The sequence below is a fragment of the Anoplopoma fimbria genome, chromosome 7 (genome assembly GCF_027596085.1).
Source record: "Anoplopoma fimbria isolate UVic2021 breed Golden Eagle Sablefish chromosome 7, Afim_UVic_2022, whole genome shotgun sequence".
In the NCBI taxonomy this organism is placed as follows: domain Eukaryota; kingdom Metazoa; phylum Chordata; class Actinopteri; order Perciformes; family Anoplopomatidae; genus Anoplopoma; species Anoplopoma fimbria.
The window spans coordinates 4,645,014-4,669,339 of record NC_072455.1 but is presented as its reverse complement, the minus strand read 5'-3'; the positions used below and the strand labels follow the sequence as shown (position 1 = coordinate 4,669,339).

The window sequence follows — 24,326 nt, the reverse complement described above, 5'->3', positions numbered from 1 at the left end:
CTTGAAAGTCCATCACATTATGGTCAACAATCTTGTCTTGATTCCATAGAATCCAAAAATAAAATGCCTCAAGCCACTGCTATTGATTTATCAAGATAAACCCTTCGTAGTATAGAAGTACATTGACTATCAATGTAGATAGTGATAGATGTCCAAGCTGTAAGAGGGAGCTTGGGCAGAAACGATGGCATACCCAACAGCTCCAATCCCATCTACCCTTCTAGCTAGTCCATCTACATAATAGAATATTTGTTTAGAAGAGGTGTGGAACCTTTTGTTCTGGAGTTACTGCGAAATTAATTGCTGCCAGAAAGTCACAAGGCTTCCAATCTTCCTCAGTAGAGAGGAGTAGCGTGATTCAACACTTTTTGAATCGATTTTTGCCAATTGCTCGTTTATTTGGCGATATCTCATGTTCTAGGTAGTGCACTTGTTGTTTGAACAGGTCTCAAATATTTGCCTTTGGCTTTTGTCACCAGAACAAATGAAGTATTACATGGAGAAGTTGGGGCTGGAACACAATTTTTTATAATTCAGGAGTTCTTCAAAGATGGGAGTCATGCTTTCCTCTGCATCAGGTCTTAAGGGGGTATTGTCGCATGTTGGGCCTATAATCTGATTTTAACAACCACAACTAATTTTGTGTTTTCCTTAATCAGGCCAACATCATAGTTATGAGTTGGCCACCGTTTTTCAGGAATCACCTTCAATGCAGTATGGGCTAATTTATACTTGGGGTTGTCCATCACGAAATTATGGACCATGGTGGGAAATTAATCCAGAGTCCATTAATTTGTTACTTCTATATTAGATAACTGCACTTGCTAATTATCAGGCAGCTCTAATAACTCTCTTCAGCCTTTCCAGTTGATCCAGAATGCTACAGCACATGTACCAACAAAAACCTATAAAATGAATTAGATTACTCCCAAATAGCTGTACCGTTGTTGTGATTGCTACCCAATGCTACTATTATTATTATTTTTAGTCACAGTACTATTACTATTACTGCTACCATGAGTTTTGCATGTATTTGGTTATGAACCAAAATTTTGGACAAACTAAAAACTGATGAAAACAATGGGTTTACCAAAGTTCAGAAAATAATCCTGAGGGGGACATGAATTTCTGTGACAGAACTTCATGTCTTTAAATGTTCTAATGTATTGTATGAGTTTGTATTTTCTTCTGCTGATGGTACTTGAGTAAATCTTCTAAGCCACTGTTCACCTTTGGATATAATTTCTAAGTCAGGTAACAAATCTTATCATCTTAAAATAAAAAAACAACAACCCAAAAACCAAGATTGTTAAAGAACAAGAACTTTGATCGGAAATGCTCCAACTGAGTCAGCCAGCACTTTTGATGGCGACTCTAGGAAAACAGTATGAGTGATGAATGAAGCAATGGAAGAGTTCCAGCTGTCATGTCATCCTTTCTGAGTCTGATTCATGGGCCGGAAGTAATTATTCTAAATTTAGATGTTGAACCCTGTTCGACATTTTCCCGTAATTTTCCAATAGTCCTTGGCTTCATTTGTTAAACAGATATCTGCATATGAATGCGAAATCTGGCGTCAATGGAAAAAGATTCTGCTATTTGACCAAAATATTGACATACAAAAATGTGACCCAATGAAAACTTATAGGATCACTAAAGTTACTAAAGTGAGATATTTCAACTAAAACTACAGATTTCAGCCTCACAAGGAATATCACCGCTGGTGCCAATGGAAATTAGGATTTATTCTTTTGGAACCACGAATGTCCAAACAAATGTACAAAATGTCATTGAAATGCATCAAATAGCTGAGATCTTTCGGTCTAGACCAAACTGTTGACCCGACCAATGGACCAACATTGCCGAAGTCCAATATGTTAAATATATAGAAGTACAAACATGTAATATCCAAGTGAAGTACACTACTTTACATTTTTCTTACAGTATTTGATGAATGTTACTTTTAATCTTTGAATACAATTTTTCCGACAGATAATAAGTCTAATGCTGTTTGTTTAAGTTATTAGATAACAGTTTTCTGGCAAGCTCTTTTAACACTATGTTCCAGCTGTTATTTAAAATAAATGGGTCATTCAGTTAGACCCACGACGCCGAGAAGTCTCAAAATTAAGGTTCAGCGTCTCAGAACCGACCCTCCATATCACGTTATATAAACTTCTGTCTGCATTATCCCCAGCTAACAGCATGTTAAGCTAGCTGTTATCACTGGAAGCATGCTGCTAAACCCAAGTTAAGTAATGCTTTGGCGCACATTAGATCAGTACATATTTAGTAGTAAGTAAATAATTTGCATGATCGGCATATTTTCCTTGAAAAATAAAGGTTGAATAAGAAAAAGACTTTGCATTTACATATATTAATATTGCCAGCAACCTATACAAATTGCAAAATAAGAAAGTCAACAAAGTTAAACATATATAATACATCATTAAATGACAAATGAATTGCTTCTCTCAAAATTTTCGAAATATATATTTTATTTGCAGTTAAACAATTTGTATCTTGAGTGATAAATTGTTCATTTAGGCAACATCATGAAGTTGCACAGTTCATGCAACATTTAGAGCATTTTAATATAGGCTACATTTATATACACATGGGTTTGAAAACCATTCAGGAATAATGTAAACATTGCTGCCATCTTTTAGGCAGTAAAAGTGTGTGCAAAGGCAAGTCGTGACATTTAGCTTGTTGCAGTCCAGAGTCAGTCAAATACTAGTCAAGTAAAATAAATATAGAATTATATACAGTGTATAAACAAAATGTTTGACATCAGTAAGCCTCATCCTTTCTTATGACTCATGACATAACTGACTCAATGGTAATGTCCTGTCCTTCTCTGACTCGTTCCTCAAGAGGACAGATGATCAACGGGGCGGTGTTCTTCCCTTCATCTTGAACACAGGGGTTGAAGTACGGGTTAAGGGGCTCATTGAAGTCACACCCGCTGTACGTGTAAATGTGGGTCTTTGCCTCCGCGTCGTAGAAGGACACCGATCCTTCCTCGTAGTCCAGGAACACGCCCACTTTCTGGGGTGTTTTCTGGAGGTGGAGGGCGACCGAGGGGCCGGCGCAGGCGGTGAGACTGTTGCCTTTCCGCCGACAGATCGCCCAGTAACCGTGTTCAGGACGCACCGAGATGACCCCCTTCCTGTTGATGGACTCCCTGGTCACGCCAAGATCCCAGTCTGTTTTGTTTCCAACCTGAAAACACAAATGACATAATCAGACATGCATGCTTGTTTTAAAAGAAACGCTTCACCATAATAAAAAATGTATTCATGATTCACAATAGGCCGATTGTGTTTGATTTCCTTAAGTTGAACTTGATTCAGTTAGAGGTTGTATTATATTAACTGTGTATAACTAGTCTTTAGATGCTGATGTTCTTCTGTGGTGGTCGGATACATTCAATTTGATTTGTTTAAGTGCACTGCTTTCCTGTTTCTGATCTCCTTACCTGAACAACCCAGTAGCGTCTTCCAGATGCAAAGGTTTGTTTGCCCAAAACACAGACGCAGGAGTTGAAACGCCGAGGATTGTCTGGGAGTAGGGCATTATTGTTCTGGCTGCTGACGACCACCTGTGAATCAACATAATCATCGTTACCGTCATCATCCTCATCACATGAAACATTAGCCTAATTGTAACGATTAATATGGTTAATATTAATAACCGCAGGTTATTAATGTTAAGGTCCTTCCTTCCTGCCGCTGTCAGGCTGCACAACCAGTAGACCACACGTGCCAAAAAACTGTGCAATATAAAAATCTGTGCAATCCACTGTACAATACAAAAATATTCTGTTCATATAATATTTTAGTTATTGTGGATTTTTAAGTTGTTTTACTTGTTCTTTACTGTGTTATTACTTATTTACTTATTTATAATACTTGTTTTGATTTTGTTTTTTACTATGTATCTTGTTTGCACTATCCTCTCTGCTGCTGTAATCCTGCAAAAAAATGATTATCTTATCTTATCTTAACAGTGTAGCCTTATTATTTTTCAGATCATAATTTTAAGCCCCTTTCGAGTGAATTCTCACATTCATGTGAGAAAATGTCTTTACTTCAAATCTTATTACAGCAAATTGGAGCACAGCACATGATGTTTTTAGCGAAAAAGCTCAATAATTTTACGCTCAAACTGCTGTGTCAGAACAAAAGATCCGTCTTTAAATGTGAGAACTTTTAGTTTCCTAGTAAAACTGTGCCCTTCACACATTTAATATAATGATCATAGAAATCAGACAATACCTTCTTTCTGTCTGGAGACAGGACGAGCCAGCCTGAAGCAGTCTCAGGGTCCAGAGTGACATCGACTGCAGAAACAAAGAAGAAAAACAGTGAGTCAGGTCATAAGAAGAGAAGCTAATCAAGGTAAAACTATGATGGACGTGGGACTGTGAACATACCTGCATATTCATTCAGCTTGTCTGCTTCTGCAAAAGGGAAAAGAAAAAGGTTATTTTCAAGCACTGATTTTCAAAAAATCTTTTCTTTTCTTTTGTTTCTGCCAAAAGACTACTGACCATCTGCAGACAGTTTGTCCGAAAGATCCTGGCAGATGTCGACGAGCTTGGAGAAGGCTCTCGTCACCGTTCCCATGCAGTTATCAGAGTAGACTGTGACGTCAGACCAATCTCTGGTGGATGGGAGTCGATTTAGAGACGGGAAACTCTAAAATGAAGAAAATAATAATGAGAAGATTAGGTTTAGATTAGATTAGGTCGCACAGGTTTAAATACGTAGGACGGTTTTTAAAATATTGACGCTGCATAGAAATGTATGCAATTAATTTCAGGTATCTAACCTGCAGGAGTTGAACGGGGCTCTGAGTGTTCTCTAGCTGCTTCAGCTCGATGCCCCTCGTCTGCAGCTCGTGGACTTCCTGCTGCAGCTCCTGGAACATCTCCTCAGCTCTCCTCTCGGCTTCTTGATGCTTCTTCTCCAGCTCCTCCGCCAGCCTGGCCTGGTGTCTCTGGATGGCGGTTATCAGCAAGCTGCAGACCTTAGCACTGCCCTGTATCTCCCTTTCTGTGATTTCCTGTTGATTGAAACGATAGAAACGTTTAATGTTACAGATCAAAACAAACAAATAGGAGAAGTAAGACCTTTTTTAAAAATGAACTTACTTTGCTTAGATCCACAGAATTTTTTATCTGCTCTATTTTTCTCCATCTGGCATGGATCATCTGTTTAATGCTGGCCTTCGTGTCCCTCAAAGAAGTCTGCAAAATGTCAAAAATGCATGCAAAACACATTACATACAAGGGTAAAGCAAGTAAAAGGAATGGTTTCGTAAAGAAAAGATGACCAATAAAAATAAACATTTCTCTCACCTTGACCCTCTTCCTCTCCTCCTCAATGAGTACGAAGTTGTGCTGTTTGTGTTCCCTCTCTGTGCATTTCACACAAACAGGCATCTGGTCGCTCTTGCAGAACATCGTCAGCGGCTTCTTGTGTTTTCTGCAGAGATGACTGGCGATGAAACTGTCCGAATCCGTCAGCTGGTGTGTCTGCAGGGCTGCTTCCCTCAGGTGTGGTGCGAGGTGAAGTTCGCAATATGATTCCAAGCACGTCAGACACGACTTGACCGACGGTGATTTGTCTCCGCAGCAGATGGCACAGGGAACTTCGTCAGCCTCCAAAAGTTGGGGTAGAGAATTTGTCCTGCTTCCTGGCGGCAAATTCTCCCCTTGAGACCTTTTGATCATAATCCAAATCTGTTAAATCTCAATTTTAGTAAAACAAAATTTGGTTTAATATGGCTTGCTTAAAAAAAGCGAGAGAGGTAGTAGTGTTCAATAACAAACCTTTTATAGAATTCAATGATTTCAGCATAACCTAGGTTGATGCTGAGCTTCGGGCGCTTTCTGTATGTCTTTTTGCACAGCGGACACTCAGGCTTTCTCTTCATATCCCAAAAACCTTCAATGCAGTCCAGGCAAAAGGTGTGACCACAAGTGATGGTGGTCGGGTTGGTGAATATGTCAAGGCAGATGCAGCACTTGAACTGCTCTTCCAACACGACCGCAAAGGCCATGTTTGCAACTGGAAAAATAACATTATATTACTTAAACATGAGACACCGTAAATGAGTAAAAACCATGGCAGCACTTGAATTTTTTAATAATACCAGAAAGAGTAAAAGAAAAACCAATTCACATAACTTTCACAATCAGATTTCAGATCGTCTTATCCACAGAAAGAAAACCACAAATAACGAACAAATAAAACCATTTAGTATTTATCTATGAATAGAAGTTATATTGTCCCCTTGCCCTTTCTTCCAGACCTTTAAGACAAACATAACATAACTTTAAAGTGTTTTAAATATCTGTGCAACAGAATATTTAAGCAGAAAATATAAAAGACATGCAGTATTTATATCGGAATTGCCATGAAACCTGTTTCATTTTGTTATTTCTTAAGTTGTTCTAACCATTAATGCCATTATTTATATAAAATATACCATTAATAGAAGAAAACATTTAAAATAAAGCATTTTTTCTACTTTAAATTACCACATTTTATCTATCTTACCTGGTTGTGTTGTCATGTCAAGTGTCCTGATCGTTCTCACAAGACGTAGCATAAAGTGCAGCATGCAGTGTGGTTTAAATACTCATAGACACTCCTTGTTTTGCAGTCGGATTAGTCACTCTTGTCTAATTACTGTTTAGCTGCTCTTTGCAAGTTTAAAAATATTTTTTTTCTCATCCCCCAGTCACTCTAGGACATCTTGTTCCTTGGCTCCGACTGAAAGATTGAGGTCATGTAGTGGAGGTAGTGAAGGGTTGGGCCTCAGCTGCAGATCAAGCTCTAAGGGAATTCCCCTCAAGGTCATTATTCCCAAGCATGACAGTGATCGAGAGCCAAAACGTGATCAGTTATTGTTGAGGACAAATGAATGTGTTTGTGTGTGAAACCCATCTGACAGAATGACACTCTAGTACATCTTGTTCCTTGGCATGTAGTGGAGGTAGTGAAGGGTGACAGAATAATATGTACCAAAAAGGTTCCATGGGCAAATCTGTTGAGTGTGTTGGGATTAAACATATATGACTTTACGTTGTACAGTGTGCCTCAGGAAAAGTTTGTGCAATTCTTTGATCTAAAATCATTCCAGAGATATATGAATAATGCATTAAAAAGCCCAACAATATAGAATAACAACTTGAACAACTTCTGCAATCAAATCTTCATTGTATTCAACAAAAGTCACTAAAAACATGATTTCATTATTTAATGCTGGAGAAATCTGAATTAATACCAATTGAATAGTCCCTCTTGCCAGCTTTAAAAATAAAGTAAGAAAACTTAAACATCACAATTAAACACCACACCACTCTATTTTTTTTTTAAACCACATGTACACCAGAATAAACATACTACCAATTGGATTTTTTTTAGCCATTTCTGTTAAATTTACTCTCTTATATTATAGGCTGTATCGAAAAAAATCAACTAATTTATTTTAATAAATTGATTTGCCAAGGTCAAAGTTTAGGATAAGTGCATTAATCATAAGTTCAAGATGTGTTGCTGTGTACTTCTTAATTGTTCTGTTCAGATTCACATCAGCTGTGTGCTTCTGCAACCTTCCAAGGAAGAATGAATATATATATACATATAGTTAAATATGTACTGTACATATTCTGGTTTGTGGTTGATGAAAGAAAATTATTTCTCATGTATTTAATAGTGAAATCATGTTGAAGACAACGTTCAAGTTAGTTTTCTACATTGTAAGACTTTTTTATGCATTATTCATAAATCTCTGGATTGATTTTTAGATTGAAGAATTACACAACATTTGTCTGAGGCACACTTTACAATGTGAAACACTATATGTTTAATCACTCACATGGTGGTTCACCAGAATTGCACGTGACACATTTTCGTACGTATTATTCTGTCAGGTGTTTTTTCACACCATCCTCAACAATAATTGATCACGTTTTGGCTGCTGCTCAATAACATTCAAGCCGGGACGTAATGACCTAAATAAATAATTACAGCATGTGATTCAAACATTCCAGCACATGTTGGTCTGTAGCTGAGGGCCAACCCTTCAATACCTGAACGAGATTGACTACATGACCGTAGGATTGTGTTTAGGAAAAATGTAAACAATTGAAGCCAAAGTACAAGACGTACTAAAATGTTTGAGACATTGTCAGAGACACATTGCTTTCTTTCAGCTGAATCCTCTTCAATGGAAGTATTCAGTAAAAGTACCCAAAACATCAATAAATAATTACTATATTAAAAGCAAATGGCATGTAGTGGAAATGACACTGAAAAACATCAAAGGTAAAATTGCTCATAATTCAAAGTGAGTGTCACACTATGATATATTATAATAATGGAACAAGATTATAATCTTTGAGAGATGTGGGGGAAGTCATTTAAATATAACAAGGAGGAGATAAAGGGTGATTAGACAAGAGACTAATTTCCCCACAGGCAGTGGAATATTTTTCTTCCATCTGACGCGCAATATTCTTCATGTGAGGTGTATTTAAATCTTTGCGCTGGAAAGTCCATCACATTATGGTCAACAATCAAAATGTCATTGAAATGCATCAAATAGCTGAGATCTTTCGGTCTAGACCAAACTGTTGAACCGACCAATGGACCAACATTGCCGAAGTCCAATATTTGAAATATATAGAAGTACAAGCATGTAATATCCAAGTGAAGTACACTACTTTACATTTTTTCTTACAGTAATTGAGTAATGTTACTTTTAATCTTGGAATACAATTTTTCTGACAGGTAATAAGTCTAATGCTGTTTGTTTAATACTCCTCCCAGGCCGCAGAGTCCGGATCTCCAGTCGGGTGGGTGGAGGGGGTCTGGAGGCAAGATCTCTCGAACCTGGGGCTCTGGCTGCAAGGCGGGAACAGGAGCAGGGGGACGCTGCGACCCAGCGGAAAGCAGGTGGACGATGCAGCCCAGCCGGGACGGGACCCGGGGTAGGCTGCGGCCCAGCCAGCACGGGACCTGGGGAAGGCTGCGACCCAGCCGGGACGGGACCCGGGGAAGGCTGCTGCCCAGCCGGGACTGGAGTTGGCCGTGGCGCCGACGGGACGGGCGGTGCAGGAGTCTGCCGGAGCGCCGACGGTTGTTGATGTGCAGGAGTTGGCAGGAAAGCCGATGGGTCAGGAGGTGAAGGAGTCGGCAGGAAAGCCGACTGATCAGTAGGTGAAGGAGTCGGCAGGAAAGCCGACGGGTCAGTAGGTGAAGGAGTCGGCATGAAAGCCAACGGGTCAGTAGGTGAAGGAGTCGGCAGGAAAGCCGACGGGTCAGGAGGTGAAGGAGTTGGCAGGAAAGCCGACGGTTCTTGAGGTGCAGGAGTCGGCAGGAAAGCCGACGGGTCAGGAGGTGAAGGAGTCGGCAGGAAAGCCGACTGGTCAGGAGGTGAAGGAGTCGGCCGGAGCGCCAACGGATCAGGAGGTACAGGAGTCGGCAGGAAAGCCGACGGGTCACGACGGGTCGGCAGGAAAGCCGACTGGTCAGTAGGTGAAGGAGTCGGCATGAAAGCCGACGGGTCAGGAGGTGAAGGAGTCGGCAGGAAAGCCGACGGGACAGGAGTCGGCCGGGACGCCGGGTCAGGAAAGCACTGACGGGGACAGGAGTCGGCAGGGACGCCGACGGGTCAGGAGTCGGCAATGAACGGCGACTGGACAGGAGTCGGCCGGGGCGCCGACGGGTCAGGAGTCGGCCGGAACGCCGACGGGTCAGGAGTCGGCCGGAACGCCGACGGGTCAGGAGTCGGCCGGAACGCCGAAGGGTCAGGAGTCGGCCGGGTGCCGACGGGACAGGAGTCGGCAGGAGCGCCGACTGGACAGGAGTCAGCCGGGAAGCCAGCGAGACAGGTGCAGTCTGGATAGCCAGGGAGACAGGCACAGTCAGGAAAGCCGGCAAGACAAGCTTCGGGACAGGCTGCGCGAAGGTCTGCGAAATGGCTGTCGTGAGCTGCTGAACCTGGATAAACAGGGCAGTCCAGGCCTGGTTGCTGCTCGCCACGGTGTGGCGAACATCAGCGGTGTTGGTGACATCCTGGGTCACGTGTCTCTGGAGCACCTCTTCAATGAACCCGAACCGGGCCTGTGACGAGGTGTTGAACGCTGGGTCCATGTCGGGGCCAGATCGTAGGACCAGGACGGGACCTGGGGAAGGCTGCGACCCAGCCGGGACGGGACCCGGGGAAGGCTGCTGCCCAGCCAGGACTGGAGCTGGCCGTGGCGCCGACGGGATGGGCGGTGCAGGAGTCTGCCGGAGCGCCGACGGTTCTTGAGGTGCAGGAGTCGGCAGGAAAGCCGACGGGTCAGGAGGTGAAGGAGTCGGCAGGAAAGCCGACGGGTCAGGAGGTGAAGGAGTCGGCAGGAAAGCCGACGGATCAGGAGGTGAAGGAGTCGGCAGGAAAGCGACTGGTCAGTAGGTGAAGGAGTAGGTGAAGGAGTCGGCAGGAAAGCCGACTGGTCAGTAGATGAAGGAGTCGGCAGGAAAGCCGACTGGTCACTGGCCGACTCAGTAGGTGAAGGAGTCGGCATGAAAGCCGACGGGTCAGTAGGTGAAGGAGTCGGCAGGAAAGCCGACGGGTCAGGGTGAAGGTGGCAGGAAAGCCGACGGGTCAGGAGGTGAAGGAGTCGGCAGGAAAGCCGACTGGTCAGGAGGTGAAGGAGTCGGCAGGAAAGCCGACGGGTCAGGAGGTGAAGGAGTCAGCAGGAAAGCCGACTGGTCAGGAGATGAAGGTGTCGGCAGGAAAGCCGACGGGACAGGAGTCGGCCGGGACAGGAGTCGGCCGGGATGCCGACGGGTCAGGAGTCGGCAGGGACGCCGACTGGACAGGAGTCAGCAGGGGCGCCGATGGGTCAGGAGTCGGCCAGAACGCCGATGGGTCAGGAGTCGGCCAGAACGCCGAAGGGTCAGGAGTCGGCCGGGGTGCCGACGGGACAGGAGTCGGCAGGAGCGCCGACTGGACAGGAGTCCGCCCGGGAAGCCAGCGAGACAGGTGCAGTCTGGATAGCCGGCGAGACAGGCGCAGTCTGGAAAGCCGGGGAGACAGGCGCAGTCTGGATAGCCGGGGAGACAGGCACAGTCAGGAAAGCCGGCAAGACAAGCTTAGGGACAGGCTGCGCGAAGGTCTGCGAAATGGCTGTCGTGAGCTGCTGAACCTGGATAAACAGGGCAGTCCAGGCCTGGTTGCTGCTCGCCACGGCGTGGCGAACGTCAGCGGTGTTGGTGACATCCTTGGTCACGTGTCTCTGGAGCGCCTCTTCAATGAACCCGAACCGGGCCTGTGACGAGGTGTTGAACGCTGGGTCCATGTCGGGGCCAGATCGTAGGACCAGGACGGGACCTGGGGAAGGCTGCGACCCAGCCGGGACGGGACCCGGGGAAGGCTGCTGCCCAGCCGGGACTGGAGCTGGCCGTGGCGCCGACGGGACGGGCGGTGCAGGAGTCTGCCGGAGCGCCGACGGTTCTTGAGGGTGCAGGAGTCGGCAGGAAAGCCGACGGGTCAGGGTGAGGTGAAGGAGTCGGCAGGAAAGCCGACTGGTCAGTAGGTGAAGGAGTCGGCAGAAAGTCGACGGGTCAGGAGGTGAAGGAGTCGGCAGGAAAGCCGACGGATCAGGAGGTGAAGGAGTCGGCAGGAAAGCCGACTGGTCAGGAGGTGAAGGTGTCGGCAGGAAAGCCGACGGGTCAGGAGGTCGAAGGAGTCGGCCGGAATGCCGACGGGTCAGGAGTCGGCAGGGACGCCGACTGGACAGGAGTCGGCAGGGAAGCCAGACGAGACAGGTGCAGTCTGGATAGGAGTCGGACAGGCGCAGTCTGGAAAGGATCAGGGAGACAGGGACGCAGTCGGATAAAGCCGGGGAGACAGGTCAGTCAGGAAGGAGCCGGCAGGAGACAAGCTTAGGGACAGGCTGCGCGAAGGTCTGCGAAATGGCTGTCGTGAGCTGCTGAACCTGGATAAACAGGGCAGTCCAGGCCTGGTGCTGCTCGCCACGGCGTGGCGAACGTCAGCGGTGTTGGTGACATCCTTGGTCACGTGTCTCTGGAGCGCCTCTTCAATGAACCCGAACCGGGCCTGTGACGAGGTGTTGAACGCTGGGTCCATGTCGGGGCCAGATCGTAGGACCAGGACGGGACCTGGGGAAGGCTGCGACCCAGCCGGGACGGGACCCGGGGAAGGCTGCTGCCCAGCCGGGACTGGAGCTGGCCGTGGCGCCGACGGGACGGGCGGTGCAGGAGTCTGCCGGAGCGCCGACGGTTCTTGAGGTGCAGGAGTCGGCAGGAAAGCCGACGGGTCAGGAGGTGAAGGAGTCGGCAGGAAAGCCGACTGGTCAGGAGGTGAAGGAGTCGGCAGGAAAGCCGACGGGTCAGGAGGTGAAGGAGTCGGCAGGAAAGCCGACGGGTCAGGAGGTGAAGGAGTCGGCAGGAAAGCCGACTGGTCAGTAGGTGAAGGAGTCGGCATGAAAGCCGACGGGTCAGTAGGTGAAGGAGTCGGCAGGAAAGCCGACTGGTCAGTAGGTGAAGGAGTCGGCAGAAAGCCGACGGTCAGGAGGTGAAGGAGTCGGCAGGAAAGCTGACAGGTCAGTAGGTGAAGGAGTCGGCAGGAAAGCCGACGGGTCAGGAGGTGAAGGAGTCGGCAGGAAAGCCGACGGGTCAGGAGGTGAAGGAGTCGGCAGGAAAGCCGACGGGTCAGTAGGTGAAGGAGTCGGCAGGAAAGCCGACAGGAAAGCCGACTGGTCAGTAGGTGAAGGAGTCGGCAGGAAAGCCGACGGGTCAGGAGGTGAAGGAGTCGGCAGGAAAGCCGACTGGTCAGTAGGTGAAGGAGTCGGCAGGAAAGCCGACGGGTCAGGAGGTGAAGGAGTCGGCAGGAAAGCCGACGGGTCAGGAGGTGAAGGAGGAAAGCCGAGGGTCAGAAAGGAAAGCCGGCAGTAGGTGGGCAGGAAAGCCGACTGGTCAGGAAGGAATCGGCAGGAAAGCCGACTGGTCAGGAGGTGAAGGTGTCGGCAGGAAAGCCGACGGGACAGGAGGCAAGAAGGCCGGGACAGGAGTCGGCCGGGATGCCGACGGGTCAGGAGTCGGCAGGGACGCCGACTGGACAGGAGTCAGCAGGGGCGCCGATGGGTCAGGAGTCGGCCAGAACGCCGACGGGTCAGGAGTCGGCCAGAACGCCGAAGGGTCAGGAGTCGGCCGGGGTGCCGGGGGACAGGAGTCGGCAGGAGCGCCGACTGGACAGGAGTCGCCCGGGAAGCCAGCGAGACAGGTGCAGTCTGGATAGCCGGCGAGACAGGCGCAGTCTGGAAAGCCGGGGAGACAGGCGCAGTCTGGATAGCCGGGGAGACAGGCACAGTCAGGAAAGCCGGCAAGACAAGCTTAGGGACAGGCTGCGCGAAGGTCTGCGAAATGGCTGTCGTGAGCTGCTGAACCTGGATAAACAGGGCAGTCCAGGCCTGGTTGCTGCTCGCCACGGCGTGGCGAACGTCAGCGGTGTTGGTGAAATCCTTGGTCACGTGTCTCTGGAGCGCCTTCAATGAACCCGAACCGGGCCTGTGACGAGGTGTTGAACGCTGGGTCCATGTCGGGGCCAGATCGTAGGACCAGGACGGGACCTGGGGAAGGCTGCGACCCAACCGGGACGGGACCCGGGGAAGGCTGCTGCCCAGCCGGGACTGGAGCTGGCCGTGGCGCCGACGGGACGGGCGGTGCAGGAGTCTGCCGGAGCGCCGACGGTTCTTGAGGTGCAGGAGTCGGCAGGAAAGCCGACGGGTCAGGAGGTGAAGGAGTCGGCAGGAAAGCCGACTGGTCAGTAGGTGAAGGAGTCGGCATGAAAGTCGACGGGTCAGGAGGTGAAGGAGTCGGCAGGAAAGCCGACGGTCAGGAGGTGAAGGAGTCGGCAGGAAAGCCGACTGGTCAGTAGGTGAAGGAGTCGGCATGAAAGCCGACGGGTCAGTAGATGAAGGAGTCGGCAGGAAAGCTGACTGGTCAGTAGGTGAAGGAGTCGGCATGAAAGCCGACGGGTCAGTAGATGAAGGAGTCGGCAGGAAAGCCGACTGGTCAGTAGGTGAAGGAGTCGGCATGAAAGCCGACGGGTCAGTAGGTGAAGGAGTCGGCAGGAAAGCCGACGGGTCAGGAGGTGAAGGAGTCGGCAGGAAAGCCGACGGGTCAGGACGGTCAGGAAGGAGTCGGCAGGAAAGCCGACGGGTCAGGAGGTGAAGGAGTCGGCAGGAAAGCCGACTGGTCAGGAGGTGAAGGAGAAGGGAGGAAAGCCGACGGGTCAGGAGGAGGCCAGGAGCGACGGGATGCCGACAGGAGTCGGCGGCCGGGACAGGAGTCGGCAGGGATGCCCGACTGGTCAGGAGTCGGCAGGGAAGCCAGCGGACAGGAGTCGGTCGGGAAGCCGGGAGCGAGACAGGTGCAGTCTGGATAGCCGGCGAGACAGGCGCAGTCTGGAAAGCCGGGGAGACAGGCGCAGTCTGGATAGCCGGGGAGACAGGCACAGTCAGGAAAGCCGGCAAGACAAGCTTAGGGACAGGCTGCGCGAAGGTCTGCGAAATGGCTGTCGTGAGCTGCTGAACCTGGATAAACAGGGCAGTCCAGGCCTGGTTGCTGCTCGCCACGGCGTGGCGAACGTCAGCGGTGTTGGTGACATCCTTTGTCACGTGTCTCTGGAGCGCCTCTTCAATGAACCCGAACCGGGCCTGTGACGAGGTGTTGAACGCTGGGTCCATGTCGGGGCCAGATCGTAGGACCAGGACGGGACCTGGGGAAGGCTGCGACCCAGCCGGGACGGGACCCGGGGAAGGCTGCTGCCCTGCCGGGACTGGAGTTGGCCGTGGCGCCGACGGGACGGGCGGTGCAGGAGTCTGCCAGGAAAGCCGACGGTTCAGGGTGAAGGAGTCGGCAGGAAAGCCGACGGGTCAGGAGGTGAAGGAGTCGGCAGGAAAGCCGACGGGTCGGCAGGAGCCGACGGGTCAGGAGGAAGGAGTCGGCAGGAAAGCCGACTGGTCAGTAGGTGAAGGAGTCGGCAGGAAAGCCGACGGGTCAGGAAGGAGTCGGCAAGGAAGGTCGGCAGGAAAGCCAACTGGTCAGTAGGTGAAGGAGTCGGCATGAAAGCCAACGGGTCAGGAGGTGAAGGAGTCGGCAGTAGTTGAAGGAATCGGGTCAGTAGGTGAAGGAGTCGGCAGGAAAGCCGACGGGTCAGGAGGTGAAGGAGTCGGCAGGAAAGCCGACGGGTCAGGAGGTGAAGGAGTCGGCAGTAGCCGACTGAAGGAGGAGTCCGGGTCAGTAGGTGAAGGAGTCGGCAGGAAAGCCGACGGGTCAGGAGGTGAAGGAGTCGGCAGGAAAGCCGGACGGATCAGTAGGTGAAGGAGTCGGCAGGAAAGCCGACGGGCAGGAGGTGAAGGAGTCGGCAGGAAAGCCGACGGATCAGGGTGAAGGAGTCGGCAGGAAAGCCGACTGGTCAGTAGTTGAAGGAATCGGCAGGAAAGCCGACTGGTCAGGAATAGTTGAAGGAATCGGGTCAGTCTGGAAGGAGTCGGCAGAAAGCCGAGGGTCAGGAGGAGTCGGTCGGCAGTAGTTGAAGGAATCGGGTCAGTAGGTGAAGGAGTCGGCAGGAAAGCCGACGGGTCAGGAGGTGAAGGAGTCGGCAGGAAAGCCGACGGGTCAGGAGGTGAAGGAGTCGGCAGTAGTTGAAGGAATCGGGTCAGTAGGTGAAGGAGTCGGCAGGAAAGCCGACGGGTCAGGAGGTGAAGGAGTCGGCAGGAAAGCCGACGGATCAGTAGGTGAAGGAGTCGGCAGGAAAGCCGACTGGTCAGTAGTTGAAGGAATCGGCAGGAAAGCCGACTGGTCAGTAGGTGAAGGAGTCGGCAGGAAAGCCGACTGGTCAGTAGTTGAAGGAATCGGCAGGAAAGCCGACTGGTCAGTAGTTGAAGGAATCGGCATGAAAGCCGACGGGTCAGTAGATGAAGGAGTCGGCAGGAAAGCCGACAGGTCAGGAGTTGAAGGAGTCGGCAGGAAAGCCGACATGTCAGGAGGTGAAGGAGTAGGCAGGAAAGCCGACGGGTCAGGAGGTGAAGGAGTCGGCTGGAGCGCCGACGGATCAGGAGGTACAGGAGTCGGCCAGAGCGCCGACTGTTCTTGAGGTGCAGGAGTCGGCAGGAAAGCCGACGGGTCAGGAGGTGAAGGAGTCGGCAGGAAAGCCGACGGGTCAGGAGGTGAAGGAGTCGGCAGGAAAGCCGACTGGACAGGAGTCGGCAGGGGCGCCTATGGGTCAGGAGTCGGCCGGAACGCCGACGGGTCAGGAGTTGGCCGGAACACCGACGGGTCAGGAGTTGGCCGGAACACCGAAGGGTCAGGAGTCGGCTGGGGCACCGACGGGACAGGAGTCGGCAGGGGCACCGACGGGACAGGAGTCGGCAGGGGCGCCGATGGGACAGGAGTCGAGACAGGTGCAGTCTGGATAGCCGGCGAGACAGGCGCAGTCTGGAAAGCCGGGGAGACAGGCGCAGTCTGGATAGCCGGGGAGACAGGCACAGTCAGGAAAGCCGTCAAGACAAGCCTAGGGACAGGCTGCGCGAAGGTCTGCGAAATGGCGTCGTGAGCTGCTGAACCTGGATAAACAGGGCAGTCCAGGCCTGGTTGCTGCTCGCCACGGCGTGGCGAACGTCAGCGGTGTTGGTGACAACCTGGGTCGAACGTGACGAGGTGTTGAACGCTGGGTCCATGTCGGGGCCAGATCGTACTGTCACGGATTGTGACAGTACAGTGTCATTGGAAATGACAAATGAATTGCTTCTCTCAAAATTTTCGAAATATATATTTTATTTGCAGTTAAACAATTTGTATCTTGAGTGATAAATTGCTCATTTAGGCAACGTCATGAAATTGCACAGTTCATGCAACATTTAGAGCATTTTAATATAGGCTACATTTATATACACATGGGTTTGAAAACCATTCAGGAATAATGTAAACATTGCTGCCATCTTTTAGGCAGTAAAAGTGTGTGCAAAGGCAAGGTGTGACATTTAGCTTGTTGCAGTCCAGAGTTGATAAAATATTAGTCAAGTAAAATAAATATAGAATTATATACAGTGTATAAACAAAATGTTTGACATCAGTAAGCCTCATCCTTTCTTATGACTCATGACATAACTGACTCAATGGTAATGTCCTGTCCTTCTCTGACTCGTTCCTCAAGAGGACAGATGATCAACGGGGCGGTGTTCTTCCCTTCATCTTGAACACAGGGGTTGAAGTACGGGTTAAGGGGCTCATTGAAGTCACACCCGCTGTACGTGTAAATGTGGGTCTTTGCCTCCGCGTCGTAGAAGGACACCGATCCTTCCTCGTAGTCCAGGAACACGCCCACTTTCTGGGGGGTTTTCTGGAGGCGGAGGGCGACCGAGGGGCCGGCGCAGGCGGTGAGACTGTCGCCTTTCCGCCGACAGATCGCCCAGTAACCGTGTTCAGGACGCACCGAGATGACCCCTTCCTGTTGATGGACTCCCTGGTCACGCCAAGATCCCAGTCTGTTTTGTTTCCAACCTGAAAACACAAATGACATAATCAGACATGCATGCTTGTTTTAAAAGAAACGCTTCACCATAATAAAAAATGTATTCATGATTCACAATAGGCCGATTGTGTTTGATTTCCTTAAGTTGAACTTGATTCAGTTAGAGGTTGTATTATATTAACTGTGTATAACTAGTCTTTAGATGCTGATGTTCTTCTGTGGTGGTCGGATACATTCAATTTGATTTGTTTAAGTGCACTGCTTTCCTGTTTCTGATCTCCTTACCTGAACAACCCAGTAGCGTCTTCCAGATGCAAAGGTTTGTTTGCCCAAAACACAGACGCAGGAGTTGAAACGCCGAGGATTGTCTGGGAGTAGACTATTCCTCTGGCTGCTGACAGTCACCTGTGGACCAACATAATCATTGTTATCATCATCTTCAAATTTCCATAATTAATCGTCTAGTCATATTATATTCAAATCATAATTGTTAGCCTCTTTGCAGTGGATTCTCACATTCATGAAAATGTGACATTACTTCAAATCTCATTACAGTAAAATGGAGCACAGCAGAGAAAATGCTCAACTCTTACAATAAGAAAAATCCAAACTATTCTGAAGAACTTTTAGTTTCCTAGTAAAACTGTGCCCTTCACACATTTAATATAATGATCATAGAAATCAGACAATACCTTCTTTCTGTCTGGAGACAGGACGAGCCAGCCTGAAGCAGTCTCAGGGTCCAGAGTGACACCGACTGCAGAAACAAAGAAGAAAAAACGTGAGTCAGGTCATAAGAAGAGAAGCTAATCAAGGTAAAACTATGATGGACGTGGGACTGTGAACATACCTGCATATTCATTCAGCTTGTCTGCTTCTGCAAAAGAGAAAAAGAAAAATGTTATTTTCATGCACTGATTTTCACAAAAATCTTTGTGAGTAGATAATCATTTTCTGCCAAAAGACTACTGACCATCTGCAGACAGTTTGTCCGAAAGATCCTGGCAGATGTCGACGAGCTTGGAGAAGGCTCTCGTCACCGTTCCCATGCAGTTATCAGAGTAGACTGTGACGTCAGACCAATCTCTGGTGGATGGGAGTCGATTTAGAGACAGGAAACTCTAAAATGAAGAAAATAATAATGAGAAGATTAGGTTTAGATTAGATTAGGTCGCACAGGTTTAAAAACGTTGGACGGTTGTTGAAACGTTGAGGCTGCACAGAAATTATGCAATTAATTTCAGGTATCTAACCTGCAGGAGTTGAACGGGGCTCTGAGTGTTCTCTAGATGCTTCAGCTCGATGCCCCTCATCTGCAGCTCGTGGACTTCCTGCTGCAGCTCCTGGAATATCTCCTCAGCTCTCCTCTCGGCTTCTTCATGCTTCTTCTCCAGCTCCTCCGCCAGCCTGGCCTGGTGTCTCTGGATGGCGGTTATCAGCAAGCTGCAGACCTTAGCACTGCCCTGTATCTCCCTTTCTGTGATTTCCTGTCGATTGAAACGATAGAAACGTTTAATCTTACAGATAAAAACAAACGTGACCATTTAAAATAAGTTAAGATAATCCTTTATTAGTCCCGCATCGGGGAAATTTGCAGGATTTGCAGGATCACAGCAGCAGAGAAGATAGTGCAAACAAGAGACATATTAAAATAAAACAAGATCAAAACAAGCATGTCAGTAGGTAAGTAATAGCAAAGTAAAGAATATTAAATAAATAAAAAAAGTAAAAAATCCACAATAACTAAAATATTATATATACAGACGGAAGAATTATTGTATTGCACAGTGGATTTCACCGATTTTTGAAGTTAGCCCTTTTAGAAAATGCATGAACTTACTTTGCTTCGATCCATAGAAGTTTTTATCTGCTCCATTTTTGTCCATCTGGCACGAATCATCTGTTTAATGCTGGTCTTCGTGTCCCTCAAAGAAGTCTGCAAAAGGTCAAAAATGTTTAATTTAAGTGTAAATTGTTTTGTCATGTGCTGCACAGAAAATCAGCTGAGAGAAAAAAGGTTTAAAGCCTTCTAATTTAATATATTAGTTGATTTAGTTACTTTTTCTCACTTAAGAAATTCAAAATACAGAAAAGTATTTCTACGTACAAGAGAAAATCAAGTAAAATGAATTAAAAAGTATATGTAATCGGCAGAGTTTAAAGGCAGATGACCCCTAAAAGAACAGTTCTCTCACCTTGACCCTCTTCCTCTCCTCCTCAATGGGCACTAAGTTGTGCCGTTTATGTTCCCTCTCTGTGCATTTCACACAAACAGGCTTCTGGTCGCTCTTGCAGAACATCGTCAGCGGCTTCTTGTGTTTTCTGCAGAGATGACTGGCGATGAAACTGTCCGAATCCATCAGCTGGTGTGTCTGCAGGGCTGCTTCCCTCAGGTGTGGTGCGAGGTGAAATTCACAATATGATTCCAAGCACGTCAGACACGACTTGACCGACGGTGATTTGTCTCCGCAGCAGATGTCACAGGGAACTTCGTCAGCCTCCAAAAGTTGGGGTTGGGACTCCATTTGAGACCTTTTGATTATAATACAATTCTGTTAAATCTCAATTATATTGAAACTTTTTCAATATGGCTTGCTTAAAAAAATGTGAGAGAGGTAGTGTTCAATAACAAACCTTTTAAAGAGTTCAATGATTTCAGCATATCCCACGTTGATCCTGAGCTGTGGGCGTTGTCTGAATGTCTCTTTGCACAGCGGACACTCAGGCTCTGTCTTTGTATCCCAGAAGCCCTCGATGCAGTCCATGCAAAAGTTGTGACCACATGCGAGGGATGTTGGGTCGGTGAAGATGTCCTGACAGATGCAGCACTTGAACTGATCATCCAACGGCAGTGCAAGGGCCATGTTTGCAACTGGAAAAATAACACATCAAAAGTGTCAAAGAAAACCAATTCACATTACTTTCACAATCAGAAAACACCTGTAAAAACTGAATATTTATAATTATACAGTATTTATATTGTAGTTGCCAGTAAATCTAAAGCCATGAAACCTCTTCCATTCAGCTATTTCTTAATTCTTTCAAATCATCAATGCCATTAATATATTTACTTATTCATCAAACTGTAAAATGCATTTTAAATGAAATAGTTTTTTTTGTCTTAGACTCATATCAATATCGACTTACCCTTTTGGGATGTCATGCTGAGTGTTATGATCGTCCTTCATCAGGCGCAGATGTTAAATACTCACAGACAAGACACTCCTTGTTCGCTGGGGGTTTAGTCATACCTGTGTTAACTGTTAAGCTCCTCCCTGCGTGTTTACTTTATTTTGTTACACACAATTCGACCCTGTCGAGTAGACAGAATCGTGCAGGAATTTAATGGTGAAGGCGAACCAAATCGTACTGAAACGTTTCATTCACATGCTAAAACACATTATCCCATTATTTGAGCAGCAGCGACGTGATAATACATAGTTCAGGACAAATAAATATGTTTGTATTTCTGTGTAACAAAAATACAATTATAAATGAATATTATGAAAATAATGAAGTATGTTCAATTATTGTAACTGTTTCGAGACCAACAAGATGTAACTGATGATTCAGGACAAAACTGTTGTTTAATATGCATAAAGGTCTTCACACATACACATATATGTGCAAAATTCACATACAGAAGAAGGATTTGGGGATTTAGGAAACAGGTGAGTTGACAGTCGTAGGCTTTTAAGGCAATTTTAGAATAGATTTTGATGCTTATTTGATTGATTGACATGACAGGTGCCAAAAAGTTGTTGGTTTCTGTTTCTTAAAAATGGTGTGATCCAGCACCCCACCTCTCCCCCCTTGTGTGTTTTTTTTTTCTGCTCCGATGCACATTAGCTCAGCGAAGGAAAACAAACCTGTTCAGAAGAATAAAAATAAAAAAATGCGTCTACGTTTTACAGAGAGAAGTCTGCCAAATAAGATTTGATCAAGGCGTTGTTTCAGAGAGGCATTGTTTCCTTTCAGCTGACGCTCTAGAAGACAAAACACTCAGATCCTTTACTGAAGTACATATACCCAGTACATATATATATTAAAAGTCATGCATTGAAAAAGGACACTAAAGTTACTCGTTGAATGTGCTTAAAGTATCAATTGTAAAATGACTCACAATTCAGAAAAATTGTCTCCTGTGAGTGTCACACTATGACATTTTATAGGATTCCTTTACATGTAAGACGCATCTTAATGTTGTAAATTATAAGTATTTTTTATACTGTACAGTAGTTATGTAAAAATGCATCCCATTTAATAAGCTGATCATATGATTTGCATGTACAATCTTTATCTGCAGTATCCAAAGCTATCATAAAATGTTGTGGAATGAAAAATAACTAAAGGAGAAGAAGCATAGGTACCAGAAAATTGTACCTAAATGTAAGTGTTTTTTTTGGTCAGCATGGTGAAACTTATACCTGTCTCTTTAACTTCTAAATGGTCCACTATGTTCTCCAGCTCGTCTCCAGGGTGGAGTACAGTGGGGTTTTGTAGCTTTTGTTTCTTCTGAAAACTGTGTCATGCACGTGGGGAGCGTGAAAGCAAACAGTAAAATAGTGGGCCAACCAGTTCAACAATGAGCTGGAGCTCAGCAATGTGAATCACAGATATACTACACTTAACTACCTCTTCAAAGCAAATAACGTAGTTGTGGTATTTGATGAGTTAAAATGACGTTCTGCCACCATGGAAACAGTTTAACGTGACGTTTCAGCTGCAAAAGCTGTAAAATATCACAATAACTCAACAACACTTTTAAACACAAACACCGCCCTGCTGGTTGAAAGTCCTGTGTTTGTTTAACCCATCCACCACCGCCCACCATAAGCAGTCTTTCTCACTGTTTATAACTTTGAGTGTGCATAATCACATAGATTTATTTATTTTTAAGAAGCCACAACCATGTAATGCGCCTGTTAAGAGGTCGTGGTCATTTGACATATTTCTGAGAGATCAGACTGAACTTGCTTTGAAGCTCCAAAAAGCCGAGATGCAGGAGCCAATTCTCTGTAGGTTAATCGCTACAAGGGACCCATTTACATTTTCATTTTGTACATTGTAAATATAAAAAATACTGATTATAAGCTCTTTAAGTACGATAGTAAATGTACTTAGTTGCATTTTACCACTGAGACACTCATATTTCATTAAAAGCAGTTTTATAGTTGAGTTTTTTTTAAGTAAACACACCAACACCCACACATATACACACGTTTATTAAGGTAAACTTACAGGAGGTCATTACTTAGACAAACTCATTTCCCGTAAGTTTGCCAAAGCTCTAACCATAACCACTAATTGATTAACCCTAAATCCACACCTTAACCACTTATCTAATCTAAAATCATGTTTTCCATATGGGGGACATTGTTTTTATTTACCCTGATTGTACAAGATGTCCCTGATTTATTGGTCTTCAGTCTAAAATATGTCTCTGAAAGTAGCATTAATTAACAAATGCATCATAAAACGCTAGACAGGCATATTAATTACCTGTTGCCAGGAATCTTATTGTAGTCATGCTCACATGTACACACCTCTGCTGCAAGCGACGTAGTTGAAGGATAGACTATGTGTCATCTACACCAACATCCACACACGTACACACACACACACACACACACACACACACACACACACACACACACACACACACACACACACACACACACACACACACACACAGTTCAAATTCTGTCACTTTGGAGGACATTACATACATTCATTTTCTGTAGAATTACCTTAAATCTAACCGTAACTGCTACATGTCTAATCCTAACCCTTACCCTAATCTTAACCCTAACCCTAACCTAAAGTTATCCTAGCCTAAAACCAAGTCTTAACCCTAAAACATAATGATTTAGGTCATGGGTTTTGCATTTTATTCCCAAAAGGAAGGTGAGTCCCCACAATATGAATGTGTAACCACAACATGAGTAATTCACGGCCACACACTCACACACACATATTTACTTAGGTATGCTTTTGGGAGAGCTACCTTGTGATTGACAAGTCTCTACTTAATCAGAGCGGTATACTACTCCGCAGCCAAACCTTGAGAAAGACATTTTCAAAGCGCTGCTGCCTTACAAAATGTTCTTGTGATCGGAAAACCTTTTATTTTCTCTCAGTCTCCTGACGTGCTCAAAGAAGAAGAAAAACCTGAATCAGTCTGCACATGCGACAGCCGCCCCAGGAAATAGTACGAGTGGTGAATGAAGTGATGGCTCATCCAAACAACATGAGCTCATGTCTGATTCATCGTGTTGAAAGTAACATATTCTCAATTAAGATACTGTGCTCTGTTTTCTTCTTCAAAACAGCATGATGTTCATTTAGTCATTTTTTTGTAATTTTATTATGGTCTATTTAGATTCAAATAGACCATAAAGCAGGGTATGCTTTAGGGTGGGCTTACTGTGATTGACGGGTAACTGCTGCTACCAGAGCTACCAGAGCCATATTCGGCGTCTCTACGTTACTCCTCCGCACTCCAATTATGGTTACTTCTGATAATTGGTTTCAAAAAGTCAATATGGCGATGGCCATGATCAAAGATGGCGACGGCCAAAACGCCGATCTCGAAGCCTTAAAACGGCAGTCCACAAAACAATGGGTTGCGCCACGATGACTACGTCTACTTCTTATATACAAAACCTGGAGCAAACCCAAACAGATGCATCATGTTTTTTAAAAACTTCATCCTCAAACAACAAAACTTTAAAAAAAAAGAAAATTCAACACCTGCTTTG

At 46.5% G+C, this 24,326-nt stretch overlaps 2 protein-coding genes across 2 annotated transcripts; both read right to left on the bottom strand.

The window, feature by feature from the left end:
- Positions 1 to 2,820: 2,820 nt before the first annotated feature.
- On the bottom strand, positions 2,821 to 6,069 carry LOC129093852 (zinc finger protein RFP-like). Its single transcript, XM_054601974.1, has 9 exons — positions 5,840 to 6,069; positions 5,366 to 5,729; positions 5,159 to 5,254; positions 4,837 to 5,070; positions 4,556 to 4,703; positions 4,439 to 4,465; positions 4,281 to 4,345; positions 3,482 to 3,604; positions 2,821 to 3,225 (listed from the first exon to the last, which is right to left on the bottom strand). The coding sequence occupies exons 1-9, from the start codon at positions 6,067 to 6,069 to the stop codon at positions 2,821 to 2,823; spliced, it is 1,692 nt and encodes a 563-aa protein (XP_054457949.1).
- Positions 6,070 to 17,190: 11,121 nt separating this feature from the next.
- On the bottom strand, positions 17,191 to 20,429 carry LOC129093851 (E3 ubiquitin-protein ligase TRIM39-like). Its single transcript, XM_054601973.1, is given in 10 exon segments — positions 17,191 to 17,534; positions 17,537 to 17,594; positions 17,851 to 17,970; positions 18,258 to 18,322; positions 18,416 to 18,442; positions 18,539 to 18,686; positions 18,819 to 19,052; positions 19,406 to 19,501; positions 19,761 to 20,097; positions 20,200 to 20,429. Coding segments are annotated over 10 exon segments (1,659 nt in total).
- Between the last annotated feature and the right edge of the window lie 3,897 nt (positions 20,430 to 24,326).

Excerpts from the sequence above, each read along its gene's own strand:
- LOC129093852 (XM_054601974.1), bottom strand. The coding sequence starts at position 6,069 with ATGGCCTTTGCGGTCGTGTTGGAAGAGCAGTTCAAGTGCTGCATCTGC. Across the intron at positions 4,704-4,836 it reads GCCCCGTTCAACTCCTGCAG|AGTTTCCCGTCTCTAAATCG; the intron begins GTTAGATACCTG and ends TCTTCATTTTAG. Across the intron at positions 3,605-4,280 it reads TGTCTCCAGACAGAAAGAAG|GTGGTCGTCAGCAGCCAGAA; the intron begins GTATTGTCTGAT and ends GTTGATTCACAG.